This window comes from Ursus americanus, chromosome 14 (genome assembly GCF_024610735.1).
Source record: "Ursus americanus isolate L20-20 chromosome 14, mUrsAme1.1.p, whole genome shotgun sequence".
NCBI lineage: Eukaryota > Metazoa > Chordata > Mammalia > Carnivora > Ursidae > Ursus > Ursus americanus.
In genome coordinates this window covers 65,940,900-65,966,661 of record NC_142140.1, presented here as the reverse complement: position 1 = coordinate 65,966,661, position 25,762 = coordinate 65,940,900, and the positions used below count along the sequence as shown (strand labels likewise).

Here is a 25,762-nt window from a genome sequence, read left to right as displayed (position 1 = left end):
GGCCAAAGGAAACACATAGAAGCTACCAGTATGAAGGCTCTGAGTGGCTTGACCAGTCCTTTGATGCCTTTGTTTCTCATCACGTGCTTTTCTCTGATTTTTTTTTTTTAAAGATTTTATTTATTTGACAGAGAGACAGAGACAGCCAGCGAGAGAGGGAAGAAGCAGGGGGAGTGGGAGAGGAAGAAGCAGGCTCATAGCGGAGGAGCCTGATGTGGGGCTCGATCCCATAACGCCGGGATCACGCCCTGAGCCGAAGGCAGACTCTTAACCACTGTGCCACCCAGGCGCCCCTCTCTGATGTTTTATTTACGTGTCAGTATATGCTCCGTGAAAATGCCTTGGTTTTATTACCATTCTTTTTATAAATAGTAACGTTAATATATGCTATCTTTATAGAAAAAAGGAAAATACCTAATACGCAAAACCCCAAAATACACCACCTAGATCTAACTGCCACCACCCATGTTTTTATGTATTTGATAATCTGGAAATACACCTAAAAAAAAACACTTTATCTTGGATATACTCTTCTTTACTTGGGATTATCCTAAAACCCTAAAAAATAAGGCTTGGGCTGGCAATGTCCTCAGTGTCACAGAGGGAAGGATTTCCTTGCCCAGGATGGGCCTCATGTCAGGGATGGGGATCAGCCCGTGTCCTCTGTCGTTAGTGGGGGGGTGTCCGAACTCCTGGGATGCTGACAGGCACGTGGGTAAGCAAAGGATGCAGAGGAGGTTGTTAAAAGAATACATTTTTTCAAAAAAAAAATATTTTGGCAGAAAAGAAGTGTCTTCCTAAGGTAGCCAAGTCTTTGGAAGATACGCTTGCTGGCTTTCATAGTTCATGTGGGCCCATCATGTGAATGCTGGCTAGCGAATAGGTGTAAACATTTTGAAAACATTCCCTTTGCACCAAATGTTCCTTTAGCTAAAATAACTTGAGTAAAAAAAAAAAAAAAAATCTTTGAAAATGCAGTTCTTAAAACACATTTTTGGGAACGACTGTAGAACACGACAGCTATCAGGAGGCCTTTGCCCTTGAAAATCAGCCATGGGGACGTGACGTGACGGGGTTCTGCCCTGGGGGTTCCTTGAAGAGGCCGCTGTTCAGGTGATCATCACCTGTTTCAAGTAGACCGGCCCCTGAACATCTGGATTGATAAAGCCAACGCCCTGAGAGATTAGCTGCTTTGCCCAAGTTTCTTTTCTTGAGAGAGATCGGTGGCAAGAGTCTTTGAGCTAGTGCCTTCAGCCACAGAATTTAATCTGGTAATCAATACACCCGTGCCATATGAAGCAGGTGGCATGTCTGCCATCTTGCTTCTCATCATCTGTAAAGCCCTTTCTACCGTTGCGACCGATTTGCCACAAGGGTCTTATTTGCCTGGAATGTGTGCGCAGAAAGGAAAGATTCAGGAAGTGTTTGGGATTGAACGTGACCACAGCCGTGACCGATCACCAGAGCTGGCGCCTGTGTGTGAGAGCACGGGAAGAGGGAGGAGGAGGACGGAGGTTGTATCCATTTTAAGGGCAAAGGTGAGGATCAAGGGGGAATCTCTCTCAACCAGGTATAAATCCACGATCACCCCGCCTTCCCCCCCCCCGGAGAGAGGCAGATCTCATCGAAACATCACCGAGAGGTTAATAAAACCTAATGACCCTCACCGTTTTACATTTATGGTCAAGGGACCACCCCCCAAACCACAATGTACTACTTGCTTCTAAAAGCTTCCATAGAACAGTGCAGATCATGTAAGACCAACGGTCTGCCGGATCTGTCTCGCACGGACTGCGGAGTATTTGAGAAAGAGCGCAAGGGGCCTCAACTGAAAAGTCTAGAGCTTTGGCATTCCACTTTGGTTTTCCTGCCTCTTTTTCAACATCGGGACACTTGGGCGCTGGGACATGGGGGCATGTGTCATTGGCACCAAAGGCTGCCCGGCGGGGTGGGGGTGGGGGGGCCCCAGGCTCACTTACCGCGATTTTGGCTTTTATGGCCGCCAGCTTCTCCTGGGCGGCCGTGAGGTCCGAGGTGGCTCTGCTCAGCGCCTGGCGCTTGGGCTCCACCTCGCAGAAGACCTCGTAGAACCGCACGATGTTGATGACCCAGGAGCAGAGGCCCGCGGCCGCGTATGACTTGGTGGCCACGAACTCGGGGTTGAACTCCGGGTCCTGCAGGTACGGCCTGATGGCCTTGAGGCAGCTCTCGGGAATGTTCTCCTTGTCGAAGTTGACGAGGGAGTCCAGGAAACCGTCCACTTTGGCCATGGTGACCTTGGCGGCCTTCCAGCTCCGGTCCTTGGGCACCCTGCCCCCGGGGGCCGTGAGGGTCATGACCGCGGCGCTGACGTTGCTGACAGCCGGAGGCGGGGCCCCGAACGACTTCAGCTCGGTCAGGTTGGTCTGCGGAGAGAGGAGGAGGTGGTTAGGGAAAGACGAAAGGGCTTCCTTTGTCCTCGGCCGCTAATGGACTTGGGCTCCAGGATGATCATTCCGAAAGGGCTGCTTTGAAGCCCGCGGAGCCCCTCTGAATTCTAAATGTCATGATTCATCCGAAGGAAACCAGAGCTACTCCCCAGTGGCTTCGGTCTCCCCACGAATGGCTAGCCGAGACTCAGCTCTGCTTGTTCAGTTCTTTAACCGACTCACGGCCCATTAGAAACACACAATTATTTCACATTCAACAGAAAAATAGAAGGACGGCAATAGAAAAATATGCCGAAATAGGCAGCAGGCTATGAATAAAAGATAAGGTTATTATAAATTAATTTCCCATCTTGGATTGAAGAGACTAGCCCTGCAACCCAACAAATTTTGTTTTTCTTTAATTAAACTGCTTTGTTCCATGAGCTTAATTCTAACTACACTTGACTGTCCTGATAGCAAAGTGACATTTTCCGCCAGGAAATAATGCAGACAGAAAGCCGGGCACAGTCACTGCCCCTGCTTAGACGTGGGGTCGTCCTCTGCTCCAAGCGTCACCTGCACCAGCAAGATACGGCTGAATGGCCTTTGGCAAGTCACTTCGACTCTCCAGGCCTCTGTGTTTCCATCTATAAACTGGGAGCAGGGGGACGCACTCATCCGTCAGCAAACCTCTGTCTTAAATGCATGTGAAATTGATTTAAGGTCTGTGGCCACCATCCGTGAGAAGCCTCTGACCTCAAAAGCGCTTGTTTTGGGGGGCTGATTTTGGAAGTGGGGGAAAAGTCTTGATTTCGAAGATGTGTCCCGAGAGGGCCTGGAAATCTACAAATGGTGGGGGGGATTACTTCTCGCAGCTAATGAAAGCACTTGGGAAGAAGCTCTTTGCTTCTCAAACTGTTTTCACATTTGGTCATGAAAACTCGTCAGAGGTGGGGATGGAAGGACAGCATACGTGTGTGGGGGGAGTGGCCTCTGGGGCAGAGGGGGCAGAGTCAGAAAATAGAATCAGAAACAAAATCCCGCAATTTTAAACCCAGTAAGTTCAGCATGCTCAACGTCCTGAATTAAGAAAATATAAAAACGTACAGAGATGAGATGGCATCCCACAGCCCAGATATGTTGCTGTTAATATTTCCACGTAATTCCTTCCAGTCTTTTCTATATTCATCTCTCTCGGTAAATTACTCACAGCCTCTCTGGTAGCAGTGACAGAAGACCCAGCGCAAGTACGAAGAGGACTTTCTCGCTCAAGTGTCTGAGGGCGATGAGCTGGGAGCCGGCTGTAAGGACGAGGGGACCTGTGTTTGGGCATCTACGGGCTCTCCAGATCTTCTCTCATTTCTGCTTCTCCCTGCACATGCTTCTGTTTTGCAGAGCAGTTTCCTCGTGTGGAAGGCACATGACCTACCCCTCTGCCCTCCCCTTGTGCCACCGTCTCCGTCTGTCACTAAGCTCTCACCATGGTCACCTCCTTCAAGCTCACTGATTGCCAAGCTTGTCCCCACCTCGGGACCCCTGCCTGTAACCCTTCCTGCTAAGACCTTTGCATGGCTCATCCCTTCTCATCCATCAAGATCCCAGTTCAGAAATCAGATGTTGCCCACTCAGAAAGACTTTCTCGTCAGCTTCCCCTTCTCATCTTTTCCTACCAGCACCCTGATGACCTGCAGAGAACTCAGGGCCATCAGAAATCACCACTTTTTTCCTTATTGAATTTGCATATCCCTCTCCTTCATGAGAGCAGGGACCTCATCCGTGTTGCTAACCACCGTCACCCTAGTGCCTCCAACAGAAACTGGCGTGCAAGTGCTCATCAACACGGGTGTCCAGCAATCCCCCGGAACGAATGGGGGTCAGCAGCTCAAGGTCACGGCCATGGTTTTGCAACCGGAAGAGGAGGAGACTTTTTCTCCAATGCAAGTGGAAATAAACATGTCCTGGGAGGGGGTGCCCAGGTGGCTCAGTTGATTAAATGGCCAACCCTTGGTTGAGGCTCAGGTCATGATCTCAGGGTCCTGGGACTGAGCCCTGCACTGGGCTCCATGCTCAGTGGGGAAGCTGCTTGAGATTCTCTCTCTCCCTCTTCCTCTGCACCTCCCCCTGCTTGCATGCTCACTCTAAATCAATCAATCAATAAACCAATCGATCAATCAATCTTTAAAAAATGTCCCGGGAAATAATCTTTAGTTAGGTGGAGCTCCTATCACGGCAGGGCGGGCCAAGAGGGTTCTGCTAAGAGGAACACAGGATGGAAGACACAGTTCTCAGAAGGCAGACAGGATTCTGAGCGAGGCAACAGCAGGGACGCTTGGTTTTTCCACCCCACTCCTGCCATCAGGCTCTTGCTCTCCCTGCTGCCTTGACCTTGACTGCTCTTCCCAGCTGTCTGCCTGACGAATTCGCTCTTCTCCAAGCTTTTACTCAAACTTCTCCTTCTCTGTTGAGTGGGGTTGGGAGGGTCGTGGAGGCGGGGGAGGAGAGCCAGTCAGGATCAGAGCTCCAGGGGGCAGTTTGATTTCATTCTAACGTCAAGGGGAAGCCCCTGGAGGGTTTTGGGCAGGGAGTGAAATGATGTGGTTTTGCTCTGAGAACGTCTTGGGGCTGGCCCCACTGCGGCAGGGCAGGCTGCACAGTTGTTCAGGTAGGAGACTGAGCCAGCCCGGGGCCAGGACTCTCAACAGTAGAGATGGTGACAGATGACTGGGTTTGGGACATACATTGGAGCTAGCATAGGCAGAAGCTTTAAAAAGAGGCAGGAGAGAACATCGCTCGTTACTCTTCTCGAACAGAATTTTTAAAGTCGGTATACCAGGTGGATGGAGCACAACTGATGTCAAACATTCAATTTCTGGAAACCTTTCCACAAATTCGCCATACGGATAATGCTTTGTGGGACATTCTTCTACATAGATCTTTCTGAAAAGCTTAGATTAGATCTTTAGGAGTGGATCTGGCAGGTCAAAGAGCAGGGCACATTTTTTAAGTGTTCTTTGTACATGCTATCAGCTGCCCCAGAAATTCCAATTCACGTTCTCAGTGTTTGAGAAAGTTTACGTTGGCTCCCATTCAGCATTGGTCACACTATTTAAGAAAAAAAAAATTTTTTTTTTCAATTTGACAGGCTGAAAATGGGATAACACTGGTTTAATTCATATATGTGCATATACATATGTGATACTAAGCATTTTTTTTCGTATTTTTAAGCAATTTGACTTTCTTATTTTGTGAATGGTTGGGTATCGACATTTGCCTCCATTTCTACGGGGCTGTTTATCTCTTTATTTTTGATTACTTTATTAGTTAGCGTCCCCACAGGCCAAAAAGATGATACCATGCACTGGCTAATTTGAGGGGGACTAACAAAAAGAACTATTTGTAAAGAGACAGTGCCTTACCCTGGACTGGTAGCAGCTGGGCTGGGTGGGGCCGGGGTGGTTCCGTTTCTATCCCTGGAAGCTGTGGTTGGAAGAACCGGGTGAGAAAGAAGAGAGGGAAGGAGAGGAAGTGGGAGAGGGACGGGGAGAGAGAGGAAGGGAAAGGATGGAGGAAGGATGGAGAGGGAGGAGAAAGGGAGGGCAAGGGAGTGCGAGGGAGGGTGTCTGATACCACCCAAGCCAGCCTCCCAGGTCGCGGAGAAAACAGAATGGGGAAGGGCCAGGAGTCAATGGGAGGGGAGACAAATGGATTTCCAGACCCGTTTTTAAGAGTGCTTACATACTAAGGAAATTAACTTCTTTCTTTCTAAATTAAAAAAAATCTTGTTTATGATATTCTGTGGTATACAGAAATTTAATTTTTATGTAGCCAAATTTAATCATCCTTTTCCAGATGATATCATGATATCACCCTATGTTTTTCTGCTTAGAAGCATCTTTCACATATATTAAAATTGATCTGAATTTATAATTTTTTAGTTCTTTCATAGTTTCATATAATTTTTCTAGTTCTTTCATAGTTTCATTTCTTTCTTATTGTTAACTGTTTTACACAGTAACACTGTTTTGTCCTTTTATTAAAAGAATATTTATTATGAAATATTTAGCAAAGATAACAGTGAAAGTAGGAATCACTCCTCATTTTACCACCCAGAGATAAATGTGAGTTATATGTATAAACCTACACGTCATATACACACACGTCATAAGTATACACATCCATGGGGCGCCTGGGTGGCACAGCGGTTAAGCGTCTGCCTTCGGCTCAGGGCGTGATCCCGGCGTTATGGGATCGAGCCCCACATCAGGCTCCTCCGCTAGGAGCCTGCTTCTTCCTCTCCCACTCCCCCTGCTTGTGTTCCCTCTCTCGCTGGCTGTCTCTATCTCTGTCGAATAAATAAATAAAATCTTAAAAAAAAAAAAGTATACACATCTATGTATCATACGCACACTCCTGTATGTCAGATATATACACGCATGTCACATATACACACATCATAGACACGCACGTATCATGTATACAAACTTACACGTCACACATACACATAGCACATATGTGCACACGCATTATATATATATGCACGTATGACATATGACAGACTAACAGACACAGAAAAGATAATGAGTGTATATATATATGAATATACAGGAAAGTATGTATCTGGCTTATTTGTGTCCACACATACACACACACACACAAATATACACATATCAATCGCTGTTTATACTATTTTCTGAATCTGATTTTCACTGAAAATTATATCTGAAATTTTCAATGGCATCATTTCTGTAAAACATGGGTTTAACTAAAGTATGCAGTTTTCTCTCATTGAGATGCGCCACAATTTTTTTTGGCCCACTCCATACTGCTGGACATTTAGGTTATTAAATCTTTTACAGCGGCTTAAACGGTATGAACTTTTAAAGACATTAGACACAAGTAAACCAAAAATCAAACTGGAGGTAAATTAGATTTACATCTAACTTTTAAATTACTTGAGGAGAGGGGACATCCTTGTGATAGTGAATCTTCCCATACACAGATATCTATATATATAGATATATATAGATATATATAGATATATATTTGATATATATATATATTTTTCTAGTCATACTTTATTTTATGTTCTTCAACAAAGATGTACAGTTTTCTTCACAATGTTTCAACACATTTACATTCGCTTATTTCTATCTTGTGCTTTGATCACTAATTTAAAATAAATTTTCCAACTGGCTACCGCCGATATTAAGAAAGCTATAAATTTTTGTAAATTATTTGGTCATGGGCCCTTAACTCTTCCCTTTTATTCTTATTTTTTTATAGCGGGTATTTTATAACATTTACATGACGACTATTTTTCAGTTATTATTGCATTGGCTAGAAATTCTAGGACAACTTTCTGTTTTTTATAACGGTGACGGGGATCATGATTGTGCCTTTTCTATCTTAATGCGAATGCCTTTCATGTTCTACTTTTTTTTTTTTTTTTTAAAGATTTTATTTATTTATTCGACAGAGATAGAGACAGCCAGCGAGAGAGGGAACACAAGCAGGGGGAGTGGGAGAGGAAGAAGCAGGCTCCTAGCGGAGGAGCCTGATGTGGGGCTCGATCCCATAACGCCGGGATCACGCCCTGAGCCGAAGGCAGACGCTTAACCGCTGTGCCACCCAGGCGCCCCATCATGTTCTACTTTTGGGTAGGACGTTTTGTCCTTGGGTTGGATGGATTGCCATCTGTTAGCTAAATATCCAAATAGCCTCGTACTCCCGTTTTACCGAGTGTTTTAATAAGGAACGGATGTTGAATTGTGTTAAGTCCCATTTCGACATCTCCCCAAATGCCGATGAAGCCTGTCATCTTCGATCTAGGGTTGGGGATGGTTCCGTGAATAATCCTACATAGGGAAATCTCGCCAGCGGGTGGCGTGGTGAATCTGATTTACTGGTATTTGTACAGGTGTCTTACACCCCTGTTCATAAGGCAGATTCATCTGAGGTTTTTTCTCGTGCTATCTCTACCACTTATAGTACCAGGCTTATCACCTAACTTGGAAACTCTAGAATTTTCCAAAGTATTTGATTATAAAAGCTGCTTTTTATATTACTTGCTAATATTAAAAGTCAAATGACAGGGAGGAAAAAAATTACAATATATATACACCAAGAGATTAATAAACATTTATAATGGAAAAACTATGATTTAGTAAGAAAAAGGGAAACTCTCTTACAAGAAAAATGGACAAAAGAAATCTAAATATTCAAAAAAGATGCCCAAGCCTCATTATAATGACACCATCCATGATTTGAAAAAAATGAAAAATTTTTCACTGTTTTATTTGGAAAAGTTAAAGTGACTGAAAATGTCTAAGATCGGCAAGGATGTAGGGAAAGCAATATTCACAATTATAGACAAAAACAACCATTTTGGACAGATACTGGTCATTACTTACTAAAACAAAAAGCATACTGTTTTCTCTCTCTAAAACATTAAATCTTTTAAAAAAAAGGGAGGGTGCCTGGGTGGCTCAGTCACTTAAGTGTCTGACTCTTGATTTCAGCTCAGGTCGTAGGATCGAGCTCTGAGTGGGCCTCCGTGCTCAGTGGGGAATCTGCTTGAGATTCTCTCTGTCCCTCTGCCCCTCCCCCATACTTGCGAGTGTACCCTCTAATAAATAAATAAATAAATAAATAAATAAATAAATAAATAAATAAATCTTTTTTTCTTTAAAAGAGCATATTGTTGATATGAGCTTCCTATTGCTTCTGTAACAAATCAACACAAGGTTAGGGACTTAAAACAGCATGGCTGTATCAGCTCACAGCTGTGGAGGTCAGAGGACCTCACGCCAAGGTGTGGGTAGGGCTGGCTCCTCCTGGAGGCTGTAGGAGAGGGGCTGTGCCTCTTCCAGCTTCTAGAGGTTGACCTCAATCCCTGGCTTGCGTCCCCACATCACATCCCCTTCCCCCTGCGCTGCTTCCCTCATCGCATTGCATTTGGGGCCCACCTGGATAATCTCCCCACCTCAAGACCCTTCACTCAATCATGCCTACTAAGTCACTTTTGCCATATGGAGCAGAAAATTCTCAGGTTCCAGAGATCAGGATATGAGTATCTTTGGAGGGGGGGAGCGGGGGAAGAGGCATTACTTAAGCCCGCCATGTTGTTCTACCAAACAATTATACTTCTTCTTATTGGCCCAGAGAAATAGTTGCATATGGGATAAGTATCTATGTACAGGGATATTTATAATGGGGAAAAAAAAGAAGGAAACACTCAACAGTGGATAAATAGCTAAAAAAAACCCAGGGTATAATTATAGCACGGAATCCAAGGAAGCATTAAGGTTTCAGTGTATGTACTGGCATGAAGGGGTCATATTTCACGAGGGAACATAATTGGCATTTTCCATTTATATTTAAAATATGACATATTTTATATGTGCATTTATACAACTATAAATGCATAGAAAAATTGCTCGAATGGATACGCCCCAGATTATTACAGGAGTTCTCTTGGGACAGAAATGGGGCTGGGGTGGAGAAGAGGGTGACTATATCCTACCCTGTGTATTCTACACTATTTGAATAATTTTTTAAAAAAGATTTTATTTATTTATTTATTTAATTTTACGGGGGTCAGGGGTGGAGAGAGAGGGAGAGAATCTCAAGCAGACTCTGTGTTGAGCGTGGAGCATGATGCAGGGCTTGATCCCAGGACCCTGAGATCATGACCTTGAGCTGAAACCAAGAGTCAGACGCCTAACTGAGCCATCCAGATGCCATTTTTAATAATGAAAATGCCATTATATGTTACTTGTATAATAAAAAAAAATAAGTTCACTGTAAAAAATGCACAGGGACCAAGCAGAAAATTCTAGGTAACTGTGTAGGGGGGGAAAGGCCATGAAATTATAAACAAAACGATTCCTCCACTAAGGCAGGAAAAGTTACACCGGCTTTCTTTCAGTTTGGCTATGAAAGTGAAAACTGCCAAAGCAGAGACTCAAAACGTGCAGAGACTTCCTACCAGGCTCTGATTTACAGGTGTTCTCTATGCATTAACTACAGATTTATTGTTAAGTTTGAAAACGATGAGAAAACAGGGAAGTGGGCTTGAAAGACCAGAGTTCTGGGAGCACGGAGGGTTTTAGGGTACTCCTGGGGGCCTTGGGTCCACGGAGCAGTAATGCCCTCATCACACGTGGTACAGGCTGATCCATTTCACGTCACCAGCGGGGCGGTGGGGGGTGGGGGTGGGATCATGACCTGAGCCGAAATCAAGAGTCGGATGCTTAACTGACTGAGCCACCCAGGCGCCCCTTATTTTTCATTTTAGATGTTAGCAAGTGACATCCTACTTAGAGGGTGAATATTTAGCTATTTTTACTGCCCTCCTTTCCCTCCTAATTATTATGGTTGCATCAAGTTTTTAGTTAATGGTCAGTTATGATTATGACATGATTATAAATATTGTTCACCTTGGGTTGTATTTTCTTTCTTGTATGTCCAGAGGTTTTTTTTTTATTGAAATTAATAAGTGCTCTTATTACTGGTTTTCTGAGGAAGTAATTTATGGGCAAACAGCTGACAGAGGGAACCAGGGTGGGGTGGGTTCTTGGGGGAAGAGGACTTCCCATACAGCTGAATGCTCATTCAGAGGCCTTGGGGTGGGATTGCGTGGGGGTGTCTGAGACACAGCAAGGCCAGTGTGGGGGGTCAGAGTGATGAGAGGAAGACCAGTTATGGGTGTAGCAGAGGAGGGCAACAATGGTAGTCTTGTGGGCCACTATGGATTTAATCTGGGTATGACGGAAGCCAATGGAAGATTCTGAACAGAGGGATGACGTGGTCAAACTGCTGTTTTTAAAAAGATTACTCAGCACCTGGGTGGCTCGGTTGGTTAAGCCTCTGACTTTTGATTTCGGCGCAGGTCCTGATCTCTGGGTCATGGGATCGAGTCCCGAGTCAGGCTCTGTGCTCAGTGTGAGTCTGCTTCTCTCTCTCCCTCTGCTTCACCCCTCTGCTCTCTCTTTCTCCCTCTCAAATAAATAAATAAAATCTTAAAAAAAAAAAAAGAGATTACTTGGGTGGCTACAATCTGTTAGCTACTTTTCATACATTCTCTCATTTGATCTTTGTTATAACCTAATGGGGACTGTGTCACTCTTACCTCCCTTGCACAGGTGAGGAAACAGGCTGAATGGAGAAAGAATCACACCCAGAGCCACATCCGGTGAACGGCACAGCCAGTATTCACACTCCACTCATTTTGGGAAATATCACCCCCGTGTCAAAAGATCTTAGGAAAGACATTTGATTTATGAGCAAGACACGATCAACGAACACATCATGTGCGTCCGTCAATGCAGTCGTCTCGTGGTTCGTGCTGGGGAATCAGAAAAGGGCGTGATGGATCTAGAATGGTAAGTCTGAGCCTGAAATACGGGTGGGATGGGAGCGGGGGTAGGGGGCAGCAGGGAGGGGCAGAGGCTCATCAGAGGCCCAGAGACGGAACAGGTGCCGCTGTGAGGGGCCACGAGAAGCTACCAGGTTCAGGCTGAGAAGGGGGGGCGTAACAACCCCTCCAATTCCTGGACCCCCAAGGTACCCGGGTTCCCAGTATAGACTCTGGTGTTTTCTCCTGCTATAGGGTGGGGGTCTGTTTAGGGCCTTCGAGGCCCTCAGTGCCTTAACCTTTAGGGCCTAAAAAATAAAAAATCCTAGAATGCATAATCCTAGAAACCTTCAAAAAAAATCCTAGAATGCACTCATCTCTCAAATCACAATTTACACCTAAGTCTACGTCACAGGATTCTACCGCGTTCCCAATTCCGTTCTAGATGTGCTAACGCCCGAAACCGCTAGATGCCACCTTCCAAAGTGAGTTGGGAGACGGAGGTTCTGGAAGGCAGGTGTCTGTCTCTCCAGTACCTCCCTGCCCCGAGGCTGTCACAGCATCAGGAAGGTGGAGAGGAAGAGAGAAAGTTTTGTGAGACTTCGGCTGCTGAGTCCTGCCTGCTCTGCCTCTCAGGGGGCATGTGGGGCGTAGTCTGCATGGCCCCGTGGACCGGGGTCAAACTCAAACCCCGGAAATCTGGAATGTGTGAGAACAGCTGCCTCGCCCCCGCCCCCAGCCATGGAGCGAGGGAGAGGGTGCTGCAGGGGTGGGGTGCCGATGCTCTTGGGGCGCGTTTGGGGAAAGGAGAAGCAGGTGCCCCCCGTGGACGGAGATGAGCTGCTTGCTCAGCGGGGCCAAGGCAGGCGGCCTTAGACCTTGGCCCAGCGGTCCCCGGGAAGGACAGAGAAAGCACCCTGCAGGAGAGAGACCCCGAGGACGGGGGGAGGGTCTCCACGTGAGCATCCCAACAGAGGGTCAGCTTTCCAGTCCCCCTCTGACGCCTGCTCCCCACCAGCGGATCTGTCTGCCCCTTCTCTTCCTTTCTCCCCCTGCCCCTCAGGGGCGTGATCCAAACGGGAAAGCAGCTTAGTGGTGAAAAAGAGAAGGAAGAAGTCATTCTTCCTAACCAGCACCCCTCCAGGCCACACAGACATGGAGCACACGTCCAGAGAACCCAAATAAAAGTGCCCGGGAATACATCGCAGAAGTCACGCTTGGCCTACCGAGTGGTTCCCTATAGGGGTTGAACTGAACGGACACACAGTTATGTGTTGTTGACATTTGAATATTTGCGAATTTGGATTACCTAGGTTTGTTTTTTTTTTTTTTTCATATTTTGGAGTCAACATGTGTTTTCGTCTCCTATCTTCAGTGTTTTCCCAGGGCTTTATAAGGCTCGTGTGTCCTGCTGTACGTAACGGGTAAAATGACCGTGGGAGACACAGCTAGGAGGTCTCTGGACTTGGATTCTGAGGGTGTGAGATTAAGTCTGGCTCTAATATTGAGGGACTCTGGGCAAGGCAGTCCTCCCTCAGGGTCCTGGCTCTGTCATCCGTGGTGGGGGCTCCGGACTGGTCGGCACGTCCTGTAATGATTGGTTCTAAGACTCACATCCCTGGGATTTTGTGGGTAGTTGGCGGAGCCTGGCATGTCGTCCGTTTAAATGAATGTTTGTGGGGCGCCTGGGTGGCTCAGGTGGTGAAGCTCTGCCTTCGACTCAGATCATGATCTCAGGGTCCCGGGATCGAGTCCCACGTTGGGCTCCCTGCTTCTCCCTCTCCCTCTGTCCTTCCCACCGCCCCCCACTCACGCGCTCTCTCTCAAGTGAATAAAGACAAATCTTTAAAAAAAAAAAAAATAAATGAATGTTTGCTTAATGACTAAACCAGTGACAGCCGGATCCCGCCCTAAGCCCTCCCACTTGCCCTTGGATCCCTTGGGGACACCAGGGTACCACGCTGTCTGGGTCACCGGGAGGCGTAAGCAGACGGCACAGGTGACCCTCCTACCTTATTGAGGGTGTTCAGCGCCTCCTGGGCGGCCGCGAGCGCCGGCTCCGCCTTGGCCAGGTCCTCCTCACAGTCCTTCTGCTTCTGCTTCACCTCGAGCATGATGATGGCCACCCTCCGCTCCTCCTCGTCGGCCACGGCCTTCTCCCTGCTCACCTTGTCGGTCTCTATGCCGACCACCTGAATCAGCCTGTCCGCGTCCGCGTCCTTCTGCCTCAGCTCCCCTTCCTGGGTGGCCAGCTTGGCTTTCAGGCCATCCACCTGCAGCAGAAAGCCCCGGGCTTAGCGGGGGCAGCGGGACTTTGGACGGAGGGGCCCCGGGGATCTGACCACGCAGGGAAAAACGCCAACTCCTGGTGAGAAGGAAGGTGCAAAGCCGCATTCTCCTCCAGGGCCAAGCGACCTGACCCGGAGAGGAGAGGGACCCTGGACCCCCTCCTCCTCCTCCCTCCACAGTAAAGGTGGTAGAAGATTCTAAGCAACACATGCCCTGACCTTTCTCTGGCCTTGATGCCCACGTGACCCAGGCTCCTTCTCACGGATGTCGGTGCCCGTATCTCTTAAAACCCTGTGTGCCTCACATAATACTCCCCACACAGTAGGGGCGCCTGGGGGGCTCAGTCGGTGAAGCTTCTGCCCTTGGCTCAGGTCATGATCCCGGGGTCCTGGGATCGAGTCCTGCATTGGGCTCTTTGCTCAGCGGGGAGCCTGCTTCTCCCACTGCCTGACGCTCCCCCTGCTTGTGCTCTCTGTCTCTCTGACAAATAAATAAATACCATCTTTAAGAAAAGAATACTTCCCACACAGGTGGGCATGTCCTAAAAATCAGGCTGTATTTAATGGAAACTGGCCAATGTGAGGTATGCCAAGAATTCAGCAAGCGATAAAAAGTGAGTATCTATTATGCAGCCGGAGAGACTGAATGCGGGGCCAGACCGTGGCCAGACCCTATATCAAGGCTGAACTCTGACCCGCAACTGTAACCCTCCTGGGGCCAGGAGATCGGCCCGTTACCCACCATCACTAGGCCAGGAAGGCAGCCTGCTGTCTGTAAGTCAGACCTGTAGGACGTCAGGCTCCCATCTCCGTAACAGCCCAGGAAGACAGACAATGAGTAGCCTCAGTAGCACTCAGCCCCCAGTGGCCAGAACGTGATTAATAGCGGACACCTTCCTTAATTGTTGTCCCTGCTTCCAACTTAGGACCGACCAGAGAAGGTCAAACACGCTCTCCTCACGATCACAGAGGATGCCCACTCTCGTGAACCGCCACCAGCTTCCGCTGGGACACGCCTGCCACTGTTCCCTTTCTTCCCACCGCGCAGCTCTCCCACCCCTCTGCCTTTCTTTGAGTCTCTGCCAAAACCCAGGTGCTGGGTGGCTGACTCCCTTGCTGGAGCGAGCTCTGAAGAGAGCGCATTAGCTTCTTCTTCCTCAGTCGGTCTGAGTTTAGTCCCACAATCCTTACAAGAGAGCTGACCAGGTCACAGCAGGTGAGCAGAGAGCATTCCAGTGGCCCAGACCAGAACCCAACGGGGCTCTCCATCCAGCCTCTGGATTCACAGGCATTTTGGAGGAAATAGGGAAGTATTGGGGACATCGGCACACAGGAAACCGTCTATTCCTCTGATCCGCTGGGGAAGGAGTTCTGGTTTTCTCTGTACATTCAGTTCGGGGGCATGTGCTTTTCTCAGAGCGTGGTCCCGGGACCAGCAGCAACGGCATCCCCTGGTCCTTGCTAGGAACGTAAACTCTCGGGCCCACTCCAGACCTACTGAATCAGGAATTCTGGAGGTGGGCCTGGTGATCTGGGTTTTCACAGGCCCTCCGGGTAGATGCAGGTGCCCACCTCTGGGTCTGAGAGTCACTGGCCTGGTTTTATGGCCCTTTCCCATGCAAAGAGGAGCCTCGGATCTGTTTCTCTCTGGGCAGTAAGAAAGCCATCTGTCTTTGCAATATGGCCCGTACACTTTCCACTGCAGGATGACCTCCTGTCTCTCATTTTCCTGCAGTCCATTCCCATGCAGCAATGGAAGATTACTCCAGAGCTCCTGGAACACGCCAAGCAGATTCGAATGCTTTATGATGCAAAATGTAAAAGGGGAAAAATAAAACAGAGCCTTAGACGCTGCCTGCGGATAATTCCCTTTTCAGGCAGATCGAAAAGAAAGAAAAGGAAAGCGGGGCGGGGTGGAGGGGGGTGGGGAGAGAATGCTGTTTAATTTTGGGTATTCATGGAAACTGGAGACTTTTTGTTAACCTCAAATGAAGGCCTGCTCCCTAGAAGGAGCCTTACACGCCCGTGCGGGAAGGTTAATCCTTTTCTATCTCCCGTCGTCAGCTGCAGGGAGTTCATTTCCACAAGGACAAAGATGCAACTGTGAATCAAAATGACTGAACCACCGAATCACCGCGGTCAGCAAACACACTAGTAACTTTGGGTTCCCTTTTAAATCTTGGGAGATTTGAGAACAGTGGAGTGGTTGGTTGTTGGTGGTGGTGATTTTCCCTGTTATTGTTTGTTTGGCTGATTGCACATAGGGTAGGCGACCTCGGGTCCAACGTACATAATCACCAGCACCGTGACCGGGAGCTTTATGGCTCTTAAGCTGCAAAGAGAGGGTCTGGCCCATCAGAATGAGGCTGCTTCCCACCCAGCTAAAGAGAGGGCGTCAGTCCAGTTCATTTTTGGTTCTTCTGCAATGGAACGGGACGTTGAAATAGGGTCATGTTACAATGTCCTCTTCTCTTTTCCCTTCTTCAAAGCATTTGAGCCCCTCTTTGGCTCTCTTCCTTCCCCCATAGAAGGATCAAGAGGGAGAGTGTCACAACCAACAAAGACAGCCTCTCCCCAGTCTTTCCAACCCCATGAATGTTCGTCAGGGTGGGGGACTGTCAACTGAGTGGGGTGACAAAAGGCTGGTGGGGAGAGACCCTCCCTTCAAGGACCAGGAACATGGTGCTAAAGAGAAAGGCTAAGCTTGCCGGGCCCTTCTCCTCAGAGCCACAGAAGGAAGAGAGAGAACCCAGGACCACCAACACCAATTCCTACTGTGCAGAGGGCTGGAGGCCCGGAGATATTTTCCTTCCTCCTCTGAGCCCCTCTGGTCACCCCCATGTTCTCACACGAATTCACACTTCACCTAGGCTCTCCTCTTAGACGCAGGGGTTTCCCATCTGTAGTAGACCCATGGTTGCCTAATAAAAACTCCTCATCCCTGTTCTGGAAACAGAGTTTGAATTTCCTTCGGGGAACGCTCCCTCCCCGAGTCCTCAGAGTGTGGGCAGAGCCGACTCCAGTGGTTGTCCTTCGAACCCCGCTTGGCCGAGGAGAATATCCGAGTCACAGAGAATGGCTGACCGATGATCGGAAGAGGCCAATCAGAGCCCCGGACCATTTATCCAGGAGCCTGGCAGAAAATCCTGGGAAAGGCCAAGTGCTTCTTACGGTGGGGATGCAGAGCACACAGAACGTGAGTGTGAAGCTGCCACGGCCCGGGGGGGTTGCTTGCTGGAGCCGGGCGTGTAGTGGGGATCTGGCTCCAGCCCTGTCCAAACGCAGTGCTGTCTCTGAATTTTCTTGGTTTTATTTGTTGTTGTTGTTTTGCCTAAACCAAGTCAGTTGGATTTTGCTCAGCTGCCCTCAAAAGGATCCTGATAAATATATCACGTAATCTCAAGAAAAATTTCTCTCTCTCCTGTCTTTTCCTTTCTTTTCCTTCGCTTCCCTCCCCTCGCCTTCCCTTCCTTTCCCCTTTCCTCTTTTTTTCCTTTCCTTTCTTTTTTTTTTTGAGACTAAGTGAACTTGAATTAATTTTTTTTTTTTCATTTGCAACCGAAAGAGTCCTAATGAATACATCACGGTAAATTATTGAACCGTCAACTTCAGGTAAGTTCGGTGGCCTGAGATTATTTGAAACCCCAGGATAAACTGAATTGGAGAGTCTCCAGACAGACAGACTTGGGGAGTAAATCTTATATGCAGGGAATTGGTAACAGCCCGTAGGCCTTTCACGAACATTTCGTCAACCCAACGGTCCCCCTTCCTCATGAGCCAGACGCAGAGCGAGGATGACCGTGGGTTCCGAGGATGCCAGCAGGAGATGGAGCGAGACCCCGAGTCAGAGCTGGGAGTTGCGACTGTGCCAAGAGGAGGAAGAGAACAGAAGGGACGCCGGCTGTGAAGCTCTGACCTGAGGCAGCAGCAAAGACAGGCCCAGCAGCAGCAGCAGCCGCCGTCCACGGAGCCAGTGAGAGCCGAAGACCACATCACGTGGCCTCACCAGCTGCCTCCTGAAGCCACGACCACCACTCAGACGGGAAGGAGCAAAAGACCCCTCACAGGGAAACAGCCCTGAGGTAGAGTGAGACTCTGAACCGACTGCCCTCCAGAGACTGAGTTTTTAACCTGAAGTGACCAAGGCAACCTGAAATGCAAGATTAAGAACTTTCTACCCTCAGGGCGCCTGGGTGGCTCAGTCGGCTGAGTGTCCAGCTCTTGGTTTTGGCTCAGGTCATGATCTCAGGGTCGTGGGACTGAGCTCTGTGTTGGGCTCCACGCTCAGTGGGGAGTCTGCTTCTCCCTCTCTCTCTGCCTCCCCGCCCCCGCCCCCGCTCATGTACTCTCTCAAATAAATCATCTTTATAAAAAAAAGAACTTTCTACTCTTAAATGAAAAAGATGGATCTGTAGCTAAGTTAAATTCAGTTATAGAAAAATAAAGTTAACGTTTATGACCGCTTGAGTCTAAGCATGAAATTATGTCTAAAATTCATCATCTTACAGATGTCCATAGGATTATTAACTATTGTCATTCTTACCAGCCTAATTACTAGTCCTACTACTGGTACTGTTGCTACAGAAATTTGGAGTCCATGTGAGCCAGAGCTGCGAGATTCACTCAGCCCACTCGCACGAGATTATGAATCCCCAAAACTATCCTAAGTGGGTAGTAGGATCGTGATACCACGTAATTCAAGTCATTACCTTCTACCAAGATTATGATGATATACTCAAGGCTTTTTCTACCCAAGGAACAATTTCAGATGAAGGGTTTACATCACACTTAGGAAGCCAAGATACCATTTTTACAAGAATCATCATCCTTATAACCATCCATAAGTATGAAATATATACCAAGTACACGGTGTTGGGGGACCCGTCCTGATCCCCACTCTGAGCCTGCAGGTGACTGTCGACCGTGTTCATTTGGTTGGCTGCCTGGCCATCGTCATCTACCCGTATGTCCCTTGATCTACACATTTACAGAACACCTACTATGTGCCAATGAATCCTGGTTTCTGAGCTTATATGACTGCTGATGTTATGGCAGGATATAAACAAGAGAAGAAGCATAGCTCAGGCATGGAACCACAGAGACTGGAAGGCACAACTGCTCAGAGTTTAGAAAGGGCTTCTGGGAGCAGGGGGTAGGCGACTGTGTAGGTGTGGACAGTGACAAGCTGACAAGGGGTGGGGGCGCTCATAAAAACACGGAGATGTGATCTAGCTGGGGAGATCTGGGACAACCACAACCAGTCAGGAGTGCTGGGGTAGATGGGAGGAAGAAAGGGTGGCACAATGGGCAAGGAGACAGTCTGAAAGTTCTAGAAAAGGTCAAAGAATCTGCAACGTAACGTCTAAGACATTAAAGTCACAGAAGAGAAGACTCAAGCTTGTGGTTTGAGCAGAGATCTCTCCAATGGCAGGACAGAGGCTGGGCCGGGGCTGTGATGTCTGGGTTGGCAGCCGCCAGCCCCACGTCGTGAATGAGCCCCTCAAATGTGGCTTGTCCCACGGAAGATGTGCTGTAAGTATAGTCACACACATTGGTTTTTGAAGACTTGAAGAAAAAAAATACTTCATTGATAACATTTTTATACATTGATGACCTGCTAAAATGATAAGATTTTGGATGTGCTGGGTTAAATAAAATGTATTCTTAAAATATATGATATAATTATGTAAAATTAAAATATACAGTTAGAATAAAATTCACTTGTTTCCTTTTACTTCTCTTGATACTAGAAAATTTAATTTGCATATATGACTGGCAGGATATTTCTATTGGATAGTGTGTCTAGAATACAGCGGGGGAGACCCATCTATTGGTTCATTCATTCATTCATTCAACAAACATTTAATGAGTGCCCACTTTGTCCAAGCACTGTTTTAGACACATCAGCGAACCAAACAGATAAGGATCCTGGTCCTTATGGAGGTTGTGTCTAACAGATGGAGACAGACACCAAAAAGGAAAGGTAACAAATAAGTAAATCACATGTTGGATGGGGGTAAGAGCTAAGGGAAAAAGGTAAAGTAGAGTAGAATAGTGGGGTGGGGTTGCAAGTGAAAATGGGGTCATCAGAGTAGGATTCACTGAGAAGGTAACATTTGAGCAAAGAGGAGGAGATGAGGCAATGAGCCTCATGAGAGAGGGAAGAACAGCCAGTGCAAAGGCCTGGTGTTGTCTGAGGAGAGAGCAAAGCAGCAGCACGGCCTGACAGACAGGAACGTCGTGGGTATGGGGTGGTGGGAGATGAGGTCTGAGAGTCTGCAGGGTGCAGTGGGAGAGGAGCCTCGGGTGCCATTTTAACAAGGGAAATGGAAGCCATCTGCTCCAGGGTTTGGGGCAGTAAAGTGACATGCTCTGACTTACATTCTGAATGGATCATTCTGGCTGCTCTGTTGATGAAGGACCAAAGAGGGGCAAAAGGAGAAACAGACAAATGAGCTAGAGAGGTACCCTGGCTGCCCGGGTTAAAGACGTCAGTGGCCCAGAGCGGGGGAGTGGCAACAGAGGAGGGGCATAGCGGTGGGATCCTGGGAATACGTGAAGTTAGGGCCAACAGCGATTTTCTCATGTTTGGGCACGGGGTACGTGAGAGAGAGAAATGAGAGCAGTCAAGGACAACCCCAAGTATTCGGCCTGATGGGCAATGGGAGAAGTAGTTGGCGACGTAGGTTCAGGATGGGGGAGACATTGTAGAGTTCGATGGGCTGAAATAGTCAATGTAAGGAGTGTCTAAATCCAGGCGTTGAAAACAGGGATACAGCAAGAGGGGTACGTTTGAGAGATACAGAGAAAAGTAGAGGATTTGGTAATTCTTAACTGAGACAAGGGGAGGAACCTAAGATAACTCCCTGGTTTCTAGATGACGGGGTAGATAAAAGCACGACCCACTGACGTAGACAATTTTGAAGGAGAAGAAAGCAAAATCGATGCTGGGATTGGGGAGGCTTCTCCACTAGCCACATGCAGGCAGAGCTGGGTGCCCCTAAGGTACAACCAGTCTTCTGCTGGGATGATCGGTAATTTCCAGAGGATAGGTTAGGGGAGGGAGAAGAGGGGCTGCTGGGGGGACAGAATTCTGAGGGCACCATAGGTGAGGGGGGAGACAGGGAGAGGAAAAAGCGACAGATGTTAAAAATAACCTGGTAGGGCTGCATTCTGGGATTCTATCTCATGCTGTTTTCTAGAAGTTGAGATTGAGAGTACTGAAAAGTGTTGGGAGAGAAGATGCTATGTTTCTACAACAAAGGTAACACTCCAGGTGGACAGCTAGGGCCTTGGCTGGGATCTGTCTCCCTCGATCTGGCCTCAACTGTAGCTCTAGGAAGGGGTGTGGTCACGGCAAAATGGACACAGAGGAGAGTCATGGACAATTGTCACATGTCACATGTGGACAGACACCGAGTCTGAACAGATCTCGCTGTGCTTGAGCGTAAATAAAGAAAAAGGAGAAAAGGGGTCTTTATAGAAATACAGAACAAGGGAGGAAAAAACATCTAGGAAACTAAGAAGAGGAACACAGGTCTGAAAATGGCGCATTATCGGATCTAGAAGAAACATCGAGGAATCTGTCTGCCATCATCGGTAGGATGGTGTCTGTGACATGGCTGCAGGCAAACAGGCTGAAATAAAAAAGCAACAGGATGTGTTGGAAGGGGAAAAGGGTGAGGTGAGGAAGGGCTGTTAGGATATTAAAAATGTAATAGCATAATTAAAGTCTTCACTGGAAACATAAGAAGCAGAAGCAATATTACCCACTACTGAATTAGAATTGTTGAAGAGAAACTTGGAAAGCTCTCCTAGAATGTAGAGGGAAAAAAGCCAAAAGGATGAGATCAATGAGTGAGGACATAATAGACACAGGGCAGAGAGAAGCCATCCGGCAAATCATTGCTGCTGCAGGAGAGGCCAGGCCAGACGAACAGAACCAGAAAGCAAAAGAAAAATAGCCCGAGCAGAAGAGATGCTATGTGAACAGACTGCAAGGGCTTGTTGCGTCCCACTAAGTGAACTGAAATCCTCTAGACATATTGTATCTATGACTCAAGAAACCCAACTGGGGAGACAGGACAAGTCAGAAGAAGCAAATTCAACAGTTATGCCAAAGGCTAAGCTCTGAAATGACGACAAAGCGAAAGGCTTACATATCTACAGGAACGTGGGGTGCCCAAGAGTTAAGTTAATCACAACTTGAGTTCAATGGTGCAAATGCAGGAAAACCACACCGCCTTCATGAGAGGCTGGCTCTGCTGTGGGCAAACAGAGCACAGAAGGGGACCATCAAGGGACCGGCAACGTCTGATGGGCATGAGCAGGGGCAGAGAAGGTGCTAGAAGTGTCCCCCAGTTCTCAAGGAAAGAACAGGAAATTGAAATAAACTTGTTCCCTTTGGAAGAGTAAGTAGAAAAATATTACGAGGAAAGAACAACAAGGGCCTTCTTTTGACGGCCAACCATTTAGGAATACATGAAGAAATGCAAAAAATGAGACAGGATTAAGAAATCAGGTTCCGATGGTGTTTTGACAGATAATACAAAGAAATAAAAGAAAAATTCACATAGCTCTGCAACCATCTCTCCCAACTATTCATCTCTTTTGGTTTTGAAGATGGAAGGGAAGCCGACTGGAGAGGAAAGGAAGGTAGGAGAAGAGGAAGAGACGGGTAACAAGCAAGAGCGGAGAGGTGCTCCGGAGGATTCCACCATCGGTACGTGGGAGCAGACCAGACCCGAAGCTGACAGTGTCCCCTTCTGCAGGGAGAGCTCAGCCTTAACTCTTGGAACAGTTTCAGGTGACACCGAGGCCTCTGGAAAAACCATACATGATTCTCAGGCCTGGACGGTGATCCCTCCAGTCCCGTGGAATGGGGCGCTCCCACCACTCCCTCTCAGCGCCCCGAAGGCAGGAGCGACGCAAGATCGTCACCGACCTGGGCAGAGGTGCTGTGCAGCTTCAGCAGCCCGTTCTCGAGACGCTCCATTTTGGACTTGAGCTCTTTTCCGTTTCTGCGCAGCAAGCTCTGGTAGAGTCTGATGAACCCCAGGAACGACCTGGGGGTTGTGTAGTTGTAGCGCTGCTCGTTGCTCAGGTAAGTCTGAGACATCTGGTTGACGCTCGTGTGGACAAAAGCCATGAACTTGCTGATCGACTGCTTGACCGTGGGCTGAAATCGAAGAGTGGGAAGTAAAGAGACTGTCTGGACGTGAAGACTGGAGGTGATGGCCCACCCCACGCACGGCCTCACCACATGGAAAGATTTGCTCCGACAACTCTATCCAAGCCTGAACTTGAACCATGAAACTCTGGACATGGACCTCCTTGTACCCGAGGTGGAGACGACCTTGAGGAGTGTCTCCTTTACCCTCTCACCTCGATGCCTTCTGTGTTCTGCAAGAAGCGGAGGCTGACGGACTCCAATGCCTGCCGAGGCCACTCGTGGAACCAGTCGATGGCTGTGCAGTTCACGATGGCTGGGAACTTCCTGCTGCGGACTCTCAGCTTGCTCCCCACAGGGGAAAAACAGAGAGTCACCTGAGCAATCAGAAGGGCGGAGAGAACCAAGAAGGCATCGGGGAGATATTCATAGAGAGACAGATATGGTTTTGGGTTCGTTATTTCCCAGAAAGTTGGGAAACACATCCAACAGAGGGAGAAAAAAAAATCTGCCAATACTAGCCAGGCTTCTAGCCAAGAAATTAAGAATGCTGGGACCGCATGAGGCAAGAGGGAGGCTACCGCCCTCGAAGCAGATGAGAAGGGCAGCCTTGCAAAATTGCTCAGGGGAAGAAGGGTACTTCACCCTCCCTGCCCACTCCCAGTATAATCAATAAGGAGCTATGTCCAAAATGTCAGCAGAGGCTCTCATGAACCATCTCTGGTCTGCCTACCCTGGGCAGTAAATCCTTCTATACCTTCAGTTGTCGTCGGACCCGATTTATAAAGAACTTCCAGCAGTTCTCCCTGTTGTCAACTAGACCTTGGCTCTTGACCTCATTCCTCACACTGTTTATGATGTTTTCAACTTCATCGTCAGAGTAGAGGTCTGGGATCTCTCCTGGGAGAAATGGAACACAGATGGGAGGCTTTGATATCTCTCTGCATGATACGATCGGACATGAGAGGTTATCCAACCTTGGGACGCAGGGCCTGTGATTTTTTTTGGCCATGTCCCACCACTCTTGCTGGTGGAATTGGACAGACACCATATCTACTCCAAACCCAGGGTGGGGGGAGGGATGATCCTTTAAAGAACAGAACAGGGTACATGGCACCCTTTTGTCCTGGGCCAGCAGCCTGTAGCACAAGAGCTTTCAACTCTCTTTACTTCTTTTGCTTAAAGCATTTATTTACTAACTACTGTTAGTAAACATTTTGCTCCTGAGGAGCTTAATATTTAGTAGGAGAAATAAGACAGATGTAAAATACCTATAAGACCACAACTGAAAAGGGCCATGAGAAAAATACAGGTAAATCCATATATCAGTGAAGAATGAGCTATCCCTTTCTACTAGAGGAGAAAGGAAGAGAGCAAGAATGGTTTCAGGGAATCTAGTATTTGATACGTATGACATCTTAAAAATCGATGGGGAAAAATGAACATTCAAAACATGGTATTAGGAGAACTGGAATCTGGGGAAAAAAAAACTATGGTTGGATCCTTATATTCCATTGCACACTAGGATAAATTCCCAGTGGATCAATACTTAACTATAAAAAATAAAACCATAAGAATGGCAGAAGAAACGAGGGAAGTACTTTTATAACCTCTGAGTGGGGAAGGTCTTCCTAAGTGTAACTCAAAATTGGTATATTTTAAAAGAAAGATAAATTTGGTACCTATAAACTGACACATTTTATGTAAAAATAAAAAAAATCATAGAAAAAATAGAAAAATGGCATGGTGAAAACATAGGCAAAGTATAATAAGAGCAAAACCAAAGAACCAATTAAAATGTCTCCCAAAGACGACATACAAACGGCCAACAGGTACCGGAAAAGGTGCTCAACGTAATTAATTATCAGGGAAATGCAAATGAAGATCACAATGAGATATCATCTCACACCTGGTAAGATGGCTATTATCAAAAAGACAAGAGATTTAAATAAGTGTTGATGCGATGTAGAGAAAAGGAAACCCCTGTGCACTGTTGGTGGAAATGTAAACTGGTATAGCCACTATGGAAAACAGTATGGAGGTTCCTAAAGAAATTAAAAATAGAATAAGTACCATGTGATCCAGCAATCCTACTTCTGGGTATATATTTGAAAGAAAAAAAAACACACACACACACACACAACAGATCTTAGAAAGATCCATACTCCTCTGTTCATTGCAGCATTATTTGCAATAGCCAAGATATGAAAACAACCTAAGTGTCCACAGGCAGATGAATGGATCAAACAAATGTGATATGTATAGGAATATTACCCAGGCTTTACAAAAAGGAAATCCTGTCATTTGCAATAACTTGGTAAACCCAGAGGACATTATGCTATGTGAAATAAGCCACAGAGAAAGAAAATCACTTCACGGTATCACTTACGTGTGAGATCTAAAAAAAAAAAAAAAACAAAAAAAAAACCAAAAAAAAAAACCCAAGAAAACCAAAAAACAAAAAACCAGTCAAACTAATAGAAACAGAGTAGAAAGTGGTTGCTGGGGGTTGGGGGTTGAAGGAAACAGAATATGATAAAAG

The 25,762-nt window shown here is 47.2% G+C and overlaps 1 protein-coding gene across 1 annotated transcript in view; it reads right to left on the bottom strand.

Annotated features, from left to right (window-relative positions):
- DNAH9 (dynein axonemal heavy chain 9) overlaps positions 1 to 25,762 on the bottom strand; it is a 313,579-nt gene that overhangs the window by 97,754 nt on the left and 190,063 nt on the right. The window contains exons 46-50 of the mRNA XM_045797213.2: positions 23,978 to 24,120; positions 23,436 to 23,597; positions 22,996 to 23,229; positions 13,776 to 14,036; positions 1,980 to 2,405 (exon numbers count right to left, since the gene is read on the bottom strand). Of these exons, the coding sequence (XP_045653169.2) occupies positions 1,980 to 2,405; positions 13,776 to 14,036; positions 22,996 to 23,229; positions 23,436 to 23,597; positions 23,978 to 24,120 (1,226 nt within the window). The remainder of the gene's footprint in view (positions 1 to 1,979; positions 2,406 to 13,775; positions 14,037 to 22,995; positions 23,230 to 23,435; positions 23,598 to 23,977; positions 24,121 to 25,762) is intronic.